The sequence below is a fragment of the Palaemon carinicauda genome, chromosome 19 (genome assembly GCF_036898095.1).
Source record: "Palaemon carinicauda isolate YSFRI2023 chromosome 19, ASM3689809v2, whole genome shotgun sequence".
Lineage (NCBI taxonomy): Eukaryota > Metazoa > Arthropoda > Malacostraca > Decapoda > Palaemonidae > Palaemon > Palaemon carinicauda.
The window spans coordinates 20,511,446-20,524,978 of record NC_090743.1 but is presented as its reverse complement, the minus strand read 5'-3'; the positions used below and the strand labels follow the sequence as shown (position 1 = coordinate 20,524,978).

The following is a 13,533-nucleotide window of genomic DNA, read 5'->3' as shown; positions in this document are numbered from 1 at the left end:
GGTAGCGGACAGAGTGATAAAATTCACTGTGCATCATTCAATAAATAAGTGGCGAATAGTGGTTAATTGTGATCCGATAACAATATCTATATTAATAAGAGTGTATGTTTTTTTTTTTTTTTGTGGACATATTTTTGAGTTTCTTAAATCTTCCAAAATTGGTTAAAGTTGCACCAGTTAGAAAGGTGCTCTCGACGATCAAGACTCAAGCTCATACAGACCTATTTTGAATTTATCCTCGACATTAAAAGTGCTAAATTATATAATCCTTGGACAATTAGTTAGTCATTCTGTAAGTATTGAAACATTGTCGGATACTCAGTCAGCATCTAGATCTAGACAATTTTATTCTACAGAAACAGCAGTATGGTGTTATAAATAATGCCATAAAGAAGAGGGGTACCCCATGGAATTGTAATAGACCAATGCTATCTTGTATTTATACGACTAATCTTCCAAAAGTATTACACAGAAGCATTTACTTCTCCATAAATGACATTGATGATACAGCATAGAGTTTAAACCATGTTCTAACTATTGTTATGGAATGGATGACATTTAAACAATTAAACTAGATTAGAATAAAACAAAGTTTATAGTAGTGAGAAAGAAAAACAACGAAATAAGCCTTGGTGACATCCAAATAGATATTAATGAAAATTTGGTACCAATATCTGGTAGAGTTCATAACCTAGGTGTGTTACTGGACTGTAATTTGTCTTTCGGTGCTCAAATCTCATTGGTATTTCGAAATATCTGATTGAATTTTCTAATAAGAAACTTTTGATTAACTGTGTTATTACTACAAATGACTATTGCAACTTTATCTATTATAATTTACCAAAAGTATAATTCAAGAAGGGAAGGTACAAAATGTAATAAACAGAGGGACAAGATTAATAAAGGATATTGAAACCTAAAAAAAGGATTGCCCATGGCTGATTGAACTGTTACTACACTGTTTACCCATTGAAACTAGAGTATATTTTCAAGCCCATGTGCAGTGACTTATCTCGTTATCAGAACTGACGTCTAGAATATCGTGCAGCCAGCAAATCATGTCAACATGAGACTATAGTCCATTTCTTTTATCAAGGCATATTTGCACCGACTCGCAGGGGTGCCCTTTTAGCTCGGAAAAGTTTCCTGATCACTGATTGGTTAGAATGATCTTGTCCAACCAATCAGCGATCAGGAAACTTTTCCCAACTAAAAGGGCGCCCCTGCGAGTCGGTGCAAATATGCCTCGATAAAAGAAATGGACTATAGTCACGCATATTTTAAAGTTACTGTAGCGAAAGTTGAAGATGCACCTCGACTGTAGGTTCAAGAGATTTCAAATATGCGGCCACAAGATTGTATAACAAGCTCCCACTTGATATCTGAAGAACTGATGATACAAAGGTTTTCGAGAACTTTCTTGTTTACTAAGTGTAACGATAACGGATATTTGAAATTCATCGTGGATTACACTGTACAATTCTCTGATCACTTAAATTTCTTAAAAGATTATGATAGGCACACCCTGTGGGTCCAACAGCACACCAGGGCTTTCTGTGTGGGGTGGGAATGCAAGAAAGCACTTTTCGAAAATAATAAAAGCATAGTCAGTAGACTGAGGTAGATCGCAGCCGGAAATAAAGGGGAGAAGGACATGTAAATTATCTTAATACAAAATAATAGTTGAGAATTGAACTGGGAATTGGACAGGGTGGATCGAGTTTAGGCTGATGGAATAATGCATTGTGCAAGCGGAACTAGGTCTATCATCTGGTCCAAACATTGAGATATAAGTCACCGAGTTATTATTATTATTATTATTATTATTATTATTATTAGCTAAGCTATAATCCTAGTTAGAAAAGCATGATGCCATAAGCCCAAGGGCCCCAAAAGAGAAAAGTAGCCTAACGAAGAAATGAAATAAGAAAATGAATAAACTACAAGAGAATAATGAACAATTGTTGTCAAACTTCGACCTCGAAATATTTCCCAAGAAGTGAGCAGTTCATTCGTCAGTCTGAGTCAAAATCAATATGGGAAATAAAAAAAAAAAAATAATTCAGATACCATCATACATACCCGGCAAAGTTCTTCTTCTTCATCGGAAGCGTCGTCGCAGTCTGCATCGTCATCACAGATAACGTCGGGCACAATGCATTTATTTTTGTCTGCGCAGGCAATCTTATTGCTGCTGCAATATTGAGCGGCTGAAAAGTAGAAAAATCTTTATTATTAGAATGGGGTTTTCGTTTAAGGCCTAGAGAGGAAGAAGGAGAGAGAAACTTCTCCAGTTACCAGACTTTCTTAGAAAAAAAAATAATTGGTCCATAGAATGGAGATTGAGTAGAGTATTATTATTATTATTATTATTATTATTATTATTACTTGCTAAGCTACAACCCTGGTTGGAAAAGAAGGATGCTATAAGCCCAGTGGCTCCAATAGGGAAAATAGCCCAGTGAGGAAAGGAAAAAACTAAAAATAAAATATTCTAAAATGAGTAACAATATTAAAATAAATATCTCCTATATAAACTATTTAAACTTTAACAAAACATGAGGAAGAGAAATAAGATAGAATAGTGTGCCCGATTGTACCCTCAAGCAAGTGAACTCTAACCCAAGACAGTGGAAGACCATGGTACAGAAGCAATGGCAATATCCAAGACTAGAGAACAATGGTTTGATTTTGGAGTGACCTTCTCCTAGAAGAGCTGCTTGACATAGCTAAAGAGTCTCTTCTACCCTTAGCAAGCGGTATGTGGCCACTGAACAATTACAGTGCAGTAACCCTTTGGGTGAAGAAGAATTGTTTGGTAATCTCAGTGTTATCAGGTGTACGAGGACAGAGGAGAATCTGTAGAGAATAGGCCAGACTATTCGGAGCATGTGTAGGCAAAGAGAAAATGAACCATAATCAGAGAGAAGGATCCAATGTAGTACTGTCTGGCCAGCCAAAAAACGCCGTAACACTCTAGTGGTAGTATCTCAACGGGTGGCTGGTGCCCTGGCCAACCTACTATATTTTTATTATTATTATTATTATTATTATTATTATTATTATTATTATTATTATTATTATTAGGAGATGCATACATGCCCTTAATGTAAGATAAGACCAAAGGTCCTTTAAATATACTTATTTAAATGACCTTGGGTAGATCAGTTTAAGTAATCCTCAATATTTTTGTTTATTTTGCCAATGACCTTTGGAATATTTTGTAAATGCTAATGGGTTTTTCCAATAAAATATTAATATTTTTACTGATCAGTATAGATAAATACACAAATCAAGCTCATTATAGGACTTATAGATACAGATTTAATATATGTGTAATTATTAATGAATTTTAAAATAATAAGTATTTTTCCTATTAGAGCCCTACGGCTTGTGTCATCCTACTTCTCCAAATATGGCTGTAGCTTGCTTAATAATAATAATAATAATAATAATAATAATAATAATAATAATAATAATAATAATAATAATAATACTAATAATAATCAGCATAGCCACTTCCTGAATTCATAGCTTTGTCATCCTCATCTGCTTTACTATCTAGATATTCTCTCCAGTCATTCCTAGCATTTCTTTTAATCTTACTATCAATATTGGAATACTTAGCATGTTCTACCTTGTAATTTTCATTACTTCTCCGAAAACTTTTAACAATAAATTTCTGTTTTTGTCTCCATTTTATAGTGTCACACGTATCATTTGATATCCATAGTCCTTGTAACGGTGTGTCCCAAGACTTCATCACCAACTTACTGATATATGTTCTTAATATCACACCAATCTTCATTAATTGTCTTCTCTTCGTCTCTTAAAGTCTCTAAGACTGCAAATCGATTCCTACATTCAATTTCAAAGGTTTCTCTATGGTCTTCTTCTAAAAGTTTAATTGTATCAAACCTAGGTATTCTATCTACATTTCTGTTGTGTTCTTTCAGTTTTAATTTCAGTGTGGCAATGAGGAGCTGATATTCACTACCAATATCCACACCTATATAGCTTCTTACATTTCTCAGAGTCCTCCTTCTCTCTTTATTAACGGCAATGTGATCTATTTGATTTTTGTAATTGCCACACTGTGAAGTCCATGTATACTTGTGGATGTTCGTGTGTTTAAAACGAGTACCTCCAAGGACAAGATTGTTTGCTGAACAGAAACTTATGAAATGTGCTCCATTTTAATTCGCAACTCCGCTAAGACCCTCGATACCTATCACATTCTTTATCCCTTGATTATTTCTTCCAACTTTAGCATGGAAGTCACCAATCACAATTTTCGTATCTCTCTCTAGGATCTCATCTATATTTACTCTGCAATTCTCTTTAGTATTCATCTTTCCTTTCTTCATGAGAATAATTTGTTGGTGCATAGCAAACTATAATACTCATATTGCACTGATTTGATTTGAACTTTGCTAGTAACAATCTACTATTTACAGCTCTCCACTCGGTTAAAGCCTTTTCTGCTCTCGGTGTCAGCATCATTCCTACACCTTCTCTTCCAACTCCATCTAATCTTCCTGAATATATATATATATATATATATATATATATATATATATATATATATATATATATATATATATATATATATATATATATATATATATTGCCTTGGTCTAAAGTTTCCCTACCAATCCCCTTACGACGTGGTTCACTTAGGCTTAGGGCCAAGATATCCAAATTATATTTCTTAAATTCACTCTCCACTTGTTGTAACTTCCTAATCTAATTCATGGTTCTAGCATTCCAGTTACCTATTTTAAATTTTTCTTTAGTGTACGTACATATACCGGGAAATTCTTAGCACCCCGCTACACCCGGGACTGGGGGCCATTCTTTCACCTTCTCTTTCCATGACTGACTAAATCCATAGAGGATTTATTGGCAAGATACTGTACATCAAAGGATTGCCAGTTCCTTGTGATGCACAGTGGCTAAGCTAAGGCAAGTGACTCCTGCCGGTCAATGCTAATTCTAGCATGATCAACCGCCATGCAACAGGAGTAAAAGCCGAAGAGACAGTTTGTCCATTGCCTTAAACCCCCATCTGTTACTCTTCTGCCAGTGACTTCATCGAGATTTATGGGGTATTTCCTCCACACCCAAAGCTTTCATTACTCCACTAAGTTGCTCATCCGCTTATGCGAGTATAACCGTTGGCAACATGGATTGCTAAGATATATCGCCTAGCACAGTATTTGAAGCTATAGACGAGGAAGAAAATAGACCCACGAAAACAAACCACTGTTAAGATTAAAACTTTCTGTAGAAATTACAAAGAAGAAACCACTATCCAAGATAATATAGTACGAATGTTTGTAATGAGATTTGATTTAAGCGTTCGAAAAAATGTATAATTAATGATATTTTGCAACTGTTAATTGAATTAATGATAACGATAAAGAAAATAATAAAAAAAAAGAAAGAAATAGACTCACCTGTTAAGCCTGTGCAGACCAACAGCAGAAGCACGAACACCTCCATACCGAGTAGGTCTACTCCCAGTCAGTTAATTCGAAGAGTTCTGAAATCAATTCAATAAGTCATTTATTCGAGAAATTGGCAAAGCTGATTTGGTTCCCTTACCTTTCTTAATGGCTATAATCATCCCTAGAATTCTCATGCCATTCGCTGTTCACAAAGAAGCACAATGGGGAACTTGAAAGTTTCATAGAGTGCTTTGCATATTATTATTATTATTATTATTATTATTATTATTATTATTATTATTATTATTATTATTATTATTAATTGCTAGGCTACAACCCTAGTTGGAAAAGCAGAATGCTATAACCCCAGGGGCTCCAACAGGGAAAATAGCCCAGTGAAGAAAGGAAACAAGGAAAAAATGAATATTTTAAGGATATCAAAATAAATATCTCCTATATAAACTATAAAAACTTTAACAAAACATGAGGGAGAGAAATTATATAGAATAGTGTGCCCGAGTGTACCCTCAAGCAAGAGAACTTTAACCCAAGATAGTGGAAGACTATGGTACAGAGGCTATGGCAAGACCCAAGACTGGAGAACAATGGTTTGATTTTGGCGTTTCCTTCTCCTAGAAGAGGTGCTTACCCTAGCTAAAGAGTCTCTTCTACCCTTACCAAGAGGAAAGTGGCTACTGAACAATTACAGTGCAGTAGTTAACCCCTTTGGTGAAGAAGAGTTGTTTGGTGATCTCAGTGTTTTCAGGTGTATGAGGACAGAGGAGAATCTGTAGAGAATATGCCAGACTATTCGGTGTATGTGTAGGCAAATGGAAAGTGAGCCGTCACCAGAGAGAAGGATCCATTGTAGTACTGTCTGGCCAGTCAAAGGACCCCATAACTTTCTAGCGGTAGTATCTCAACAGGTGGCTGGTGCTCTGGCCAACCAACTACCTATCTAGATCGATTTAAATTATAAACTGAATAACAATATTTACCTAACACGTGATAGGTCGGACAGATGTATTAGTCTACTGTGGAAGTTTCCTGCTCAAGTTCATCCCTGATTCGACTGTTAAAGGTTGAATGGCGGAGAAACTTTAGTTTTTCTCGGGAATCGTTTCGTATTTGAGATTGGCGTGGTATTATTATTATTATTATTATTATTATTATTATTATTAACAAAAAAAATAATAATAATATTGTTTTGTTTCATTTGTTGATGTCGGCTACCCTCCAAAATTGGGGGAAGTGCCTTGGTATATGTATGTATGTATGTATTATTATTATTATTATTATTATTATTATTATTATTTTCATAATTATTATTATTATTATTATTATTATTATTATTATTATTATTATTATTATTATTATTATTATTATCTTTATTAGCTAAGCTGCACCCCTAATTGGAAAAGTGGAATGTTGTAAGCTCAAGGGATCCAACCAAGGCCGTCTCGAGACGGCCTTGATCCAACAAGGAAAAAATTGCCCACTGAGGACAGGAAATACGTCATTATATAAACTACAAGAGAAGTAATGAACAATTAAGAAATAAATAAAATTATATGAAATATTTTAAGAACAGTAATAACATTAAAACAGATCTTTCACATATAAACTATAAAAAAAGACTTATGTCAGCCTGTTCAACATAAAAACATTTGCTGCAAGTTTGAACTTTTGAAGTTCCACCGATTCAACTACTTGATTTAGGAGATCATTCCATAACTTGATCATATCTGGAATAAAACTTCTAGAATACTGTGTAGAACTGAGCTATATGATGGAGAAGGTATGACTATTAGAATTAACTGCATACCTATACTCAATTTCTTTTAATGAGGCGCATTTGCCCAGACTCCCAGCGGTGCCCTTTTAGCTCGGAAAAAAAGTTTTCGGCTATCTGATTGGTTAAAATTATCTTGTCAAATCAATCAGCGATCAGGAAACTTTTCCGAGCTAAAACGGCATCCCTGCGACTCTGTGCATATCTGCCTCACTAAAAAGAATTGACTGTAGTGTTACGAACAGGATGGTACAGTCCGGAAAGATCTGAATGTTAAGGACAGTCAGATTTGTGAAAAATCTTATGAACATGCATAACGAACTAATTGAACGGCGGTGCCAGACATTGATATCTAGATAAGGAATCAGAAATTTAATTGATTGCCAGTTTCTGTCCAACAAATTAAGATGAGATTCAGCAGCTGAAAATAAATAGATGAATTTCACCAAAAATCTATTTCCCCTTGATATACATATAGCTTCTCATGAAAACATAACAAGTCATATCAACTGCTAGATCGAGGATGAACACCCATTTGCAGAAAAACTTCCTCAAAATTACCTTCAAACCAGTCACTAGCCTACGTAGTAACTCAGATGGATCAGCAGCCGGACATCAATCTTACCTATCACTTTTTTTTTTCTTTTTTACTTCGGATATATTGAGCTTATTTAAACTGGGACATATTCCATACCTCCAAGAAGGTTTTTCATGATTATGTCCCCCCCCCCCCCCGCCCCTTTCATTATTTTTGTATAAAAATCTAACTGAACTCTTACTTTATTTCAGTAACTGGGGATCCCAGGTTGCTTCAAATGGGTGAATCTGCATCTATAATATTCAATACAGTATACTTCCATATGCCGGCGGTCCCATCCACTCCTCTTTTTCTCTTTCCTCTGCAGACACTATTTTTATCACTGGTCAGTTGAATTTAGCAAGTCTCAGATGCTCTAGTAACAATATCGGGACACCCTTTCTCACTTTTACTGTCATCAATAATCAACTCCTGTCTTCCTTTTCACAAACAACTTCGTAATTTTGTTCATACTTCTATTTTTAACTCCAATAAACTTTCTTTAAGAAGTGGGTCTACGGCTTCACATTGTGTTTTGTTTATTGCTCTTAAAAATCATATACTGTGCTTCCGTAGGCTATAGAAAGATAGATAAATAAATATCAGTGGATAACCTATTGCAACTAGATTTAGAAAGGTTAAAACTTTAATTGACCTAGCAATATTGTGATAAAATTCAAAACGAGTAATATTCTTAAACGTGAAAGAAAAGGCAACGGAAGTTCCAGGACAATCATACATCTGGCATTCCTTGATGCATTCAAGGTCACCCACGTATAGACTGTATGCACTTTGGATCCTGGTCATAACTTTTCATAGACGTCATGCATCTTACATATTTTTTTTTCCTCAAATCAATATATTCGAGACGAAAACAGTTTATTCTAAGCACTTGTTTCGATTTTAAACCGAGTGGAACTTAATACCTGCAAAATAAGAAACCGTTGAAGTGAACGAATCTTCCTAGATTGGTCGCGCAGGCGACGCTTAAGGTGATCTTCGAACTTACGTGGATGAATATAAGGCCTATTTTCTTTGTTTAATATTATTCAAAATATTCATCGAGTGATTGCAACACGATGGAGAAAACATTGAGGACGAATTATGAAAATTAATTTTGACTCCATCTCAATGAACGATACCAGTGATACTTGCAGAAGAACAGCGCCAATATTCAATCTTTTTCACAGACGCATATTTGCTTTTCCGTATACCGGTATTACGATAGAGAAATTGCAAATTATGGTCATAGTATAGGAGGTACTTGGTACATACCACGTTCAACTTGGTAGGTTAGTCCTTCCGCCACGGGTACTTGTAAAAGACTGACGATTGTGAGGCAGGCGTTAGTCCAGACTCCAGACAGTACACTTAAATCCTGATTCATGAGATCATGGTATGATGACTGGCGTTATCTTGTCATAGAGCCACTAGATGGCGGTACAGAACGTTGAACCTTAAGAAAATCTTACAATTTCCTAGCAGCTTGGTAACCATAGCCGATATATTTAGTACCATAACATTACCATGACTATAGATTATAGCCTACATCTTATAAATACGTAGAAAGCTTTATGTTCCTCACAAGTTACTCTCCGTCAGACGAATGAATCAGGCTATAGGCCTACACCATAAGGTCGTTTCAGAAACTTAACTTTATAAAAAGGCACAATTTTTAACCATTCAGAAACTAAGTTCCCATAAGGGATACATTTTTTTTTTATAATTACTAAAGTTACAGTAACTAATTATTTTTATTATTATTATTATTATTACTAGCTAAGCTACAACTCTAGTTGGAAAGGCAAGATGTTATAAGGTCGAGGGTTCCAACAGGGAAAAATAGCCCAGTGGGGAAAGGAAATGGGGAAATAAATGATGAGAACAAATTAATAATAAATCATTCTAAAAAATAATGTCATATATAAACTATAAAAAGACTTATGTCAGCTTGTTCAACATTAAAACATTTGCTGCAACTTTGAACTTTTGAAGTTCTACTGATTCAACTACCCGATTAAGAAGATCATTTCACAACTTGGTCACAGCTGGAATAAAACTTCTAGAATACTGTGTAGTATTGAGCCTCATGATGGAGAAGGCCTGGCTATTAGAATTAACTGCCTGCCTAGTATTACGAACAGGATGGAATTTTGCAGGAAGATCTGAATGTATAGGATGGTCAGAATTATGAAAAATTTTATGCCACATGCATAATGAACTAATTGAACGACGGTGCCAAAGATTAACATCTAGATCAGGAATAAGAAATTTAATAGACCGTAAGTTTCTGTCCAACAAATTAAGATGAGAATCAGCAGCTGAAGACCAGACAGAACAATACTGAAAACAAGGTAGAATGAAAGAATTAAAACACTTCTTCAGAATAGATTGAGCACCGAAAATCTTGAAAGACTTTCTCAATAAGCCCATTTATTGTGCAATTGAAGAAGACACAGTCCTAATGTGTTTCTCAAAAGTAAATTTGGTGTCGAGAATCACACCTAAAATTTTAAGTCATACAAAGTTAAAGAAACATTATCAATACTGAGATCCGGATGATGAGGAGCCACTGTCCTTGACCTACTTACAATCATACTTTGAGTTTTGTTAGGATTCAACTTCATACCCCATAATTTGCACCATGCACTAATTTTAGCTAGATCCCTATTAAGGGATTCAGCAACCCCAGATCTACATTCAGGGGATGAAATTTATGCAAAGAGAGTAGCATCATCTGCATATGCAACAAGCTTGTTTTCTAGGCCAAACCACATGGCATGTGTATACAGGAATAACACAATTAATCATAGGTTTCTTTACAAAATATTCCTCCCGATAATTCTTTTAGAAAGCAATGTTTCTAAGGTGATATGACGGTTATTTTAAGTGGATACGCACACACAAGCACCCCCTCTCACCAGGGTGTTTCTACTTCCTCTACCCCCTTACCCAAGGGACGGGGAAAGCTGAGCGTGACCAAAAAGATATATTATCATCATCTGCTCCTACGCCCATTGACTCAAAGGGCTTCGGTTATAGATTTCGTATGCCATCTCTATCTTGAGCTCAATGCTTCTCCATTCATCATCTTATACACACACACGCACACACACACACACACACACACACACACACACACACACATATATATATATATATATATATATATATATATATATATATATATATATATATATATATATATATATATATATATATCCAGACAGCTCTTAATTATATAGGGGAGATTATTTCTTTGAGCGCTGAATCCCAACGACAAAAGGAGGAAAAGGAACTTTCATCATAGTCCATTTTGCGCCAACGTTCCCTAAATTGAATGGTCATGTCCTATTTCTCTTTTGGTATATCATAACTATTATCATTACTAATATTACGGCATCAGTGCGAGGTTTTTCTTTTATCCCGTAAATGTAAATATCTCCCGAGTCAGCTGTTGACATTGTCATTACTTGGCCATTCATATATTAAATTTTCTAATAGCTAGGGAAAACTATACTAATTTTTTTTTAATGAGGCGCATTTGCCCAGAGTCGCAGCGGTGCCCTTTTAGCTCGGAAAAGTTTCGTGCTCTCTGATTGGTCAGACTTATCTTGTCCAACCAATCAGTGATCAGGAAACTTTTCCGAGCTAAAAGGGCACCCTTGCGAGTTAGTGCAAAGCTCCCCAACTAAAAAGAATTGACTATAGGTTCAAAGTCATTATGTTTTCATACGCCCCTCTGCTTAAATTGTTGCCAAGAAATGGTACTTTACTTGGCCCATGATATTCCATATCTATTGATTTATTGTCTTTTACAGAAACTTAGAGACTGAGATTCTAAAAAAATAATTGAAACTTTTACAGTGCAGTGAATTAACTTTAAAATGTTTATTATTAATGAGTTTGTTACGCTGAATTTTGTTGGAGCTCTATTTTAATCAAATTTCATTGTATGTATTTTATCAAACGCGTATTCTCGGCAGGGCTGTAGTTTGAAAGCATGTGATTTTATCGCGACTTTCTTGATTGATTTTGTAACTCATCTATAGCTTAGTAGTGCAACTGCGGTATGTTTTTTTTCTTTTCTTTTTTTTTTTTGATTAGTCGAGGCATTCTTCGTTTAGAATTTGCTATACAAATCAGTAAACAACATCCGACCTCAAACCTCAAAAAAAAAAAAAAAAAAAAAATCCTTTATCAAGATAAAGGTACAGATAACACTGCTCCCATGTCATAAATCAATATAACGGGTTCTGGTTTGCGTGCAATTTAGAACTTCTAAAATCAATGAAGTCGGTTCGTTCTTATATCTGTAGATTCCAGTCGCAGTGTCTTTGTAATTCATACCTCAGGCATTGCAAAAAGAAACAAATAAAAAAGTAAAAAAGTATATAAGAACATCGGGAATCGATATCTATCCCCCACCTTTATCTTTATCGGGCATTTGCAATGAAGTGGAACAGCAAAAGGCAATAAACAGTTTACCTTTAATTCATACATACCCAAAGGTCACACAAAAGCGTACACCAACGCTAGGAATGCCGCTAATCACGATCTATTCATTTTAACAAGCTATTTTTAGTGATATTGCTAATGACTGGAAACGGGGTGTGACATCACCTTTAACATTTGAAGAGTAAATTAAAAGTATGTGTGGTGCAATGCACGTTATTAGGCCTAATTCATTTACACATTGAAACAGCTTTTAATCATGTATCTGATTTGCTTTAATGATGCTTAAAGATAGTTGAAATTTTCTTCCTCTTATGAGAACTGAATTTATATTATTAATGGAATTATTGGTGTCTCCGGTCATGAATCAGCTCCGAGTTTCATGAAAAAACACGAGAACTATTAGACCGAAGTTTGTGTAGGTTCAATAACCTTTCTCCTAGTGTCAATGGAAATTCTGTAACATTTGGGATTTTTATGACCTTTTCGTCTGCATCCCGTTATACCGACCCTTTCACATTTAAAACACTAGTACAGGTTGTTCGTTAAGCAAGATTAAATACTGACTAGATAATTTTCAGTGGGTGGGCCACTTTGAAATGTTTTAGTATTTTCCGGATTCTATGGAGTTTATATTTATACACGCAAGCGCACGTGTATGATAAGAATAAAGATATACGTTTAGCGAAATGATATAAAAGTATTGAAATGTCATAGAATAACCACGAGAGAAAATATGTCTTAAGGTAAATCTCGACCACGGGGCAGACTTGCTAAAATGACAGAAACACTCACATACATATACAGTATATAATTTATGTAATATTCTATTTTATGTGTCTTCACTTTTCCAATTTTCTATATAGGTCGATGTTTTTATCAAGCTTTATCCACACATTGATCGTCTCAGAGTTGTAAACATCTATTGAGAAGAAATTGCACTAAAGTCTCACGAAAAAAAATTAAGCCTACTGTTGAAAACATGATTTGAAAAAGAGTAGGTTTCAGCCTTCTCTGTTGGAAGTTAACTTGAAAATACTACCTTAACTTCATTAGAGAAAGGTAGCAGGACAGATTTCCCTTGAAAAGGGGTTACATTGAAGCCTTCCCAGTACAAAGGTAGAGTTAAAATATTCTTTGAAGGCGAAATTACTCTAAACCTTTACTGAAAAACACAGTTGTAAACAACCTTCTTTAAGAAAAGGTCCTCTTCAATGTGTAAATTCACTGCTTCCCATAACCTCTGTGCACCTCATGCT

The 13,533-nt window shown here is 34.9% G+C and overlaps 1 protein-coding gene and 1 pseudogene across 2 annotated transcripts in view; one reads left to right on the top strand and one right to left on the bottom strand.

The window, feature by feature from the left end:
* The window catches only part of LOC137658164 (low-density lipoprotein receptor-related protein 1-like), a 16,359-nt gene extending 7,125 nt beyond the window's left edge, over positions 1-9,234 (bottom strand). For both annotated transcript variants that reach the window (XM_068392842.1, XM_068392843.1), the window contains exons 1-3: positions 9,095-9,234; positions 5,460-5,545; positions 2,083-2,210 (exon numbers count right to left, since the gene is read on the bottom strand). In XM_068392842.1, the coding sequence (XP_068248943.1) occupies positions 2,083-2,210; positions 5,460-5,505 (174 nt within the window). In that variant the 5' untranslated portion in view covers positions 5,506-5,545; positions 9,095-9,234. The remainder of the gene's footprint in view (positions 1-2,082; positions 2,211-5,459; positions 5,546-9,094) is intronic.
* LOC137658655 (uncharacterized) overlaps positions 1-13,533 on the top strand; it is a 422,221-nt pseudogene that overhangs the window by 54,042 nt on the left and 354,646 nt on the right.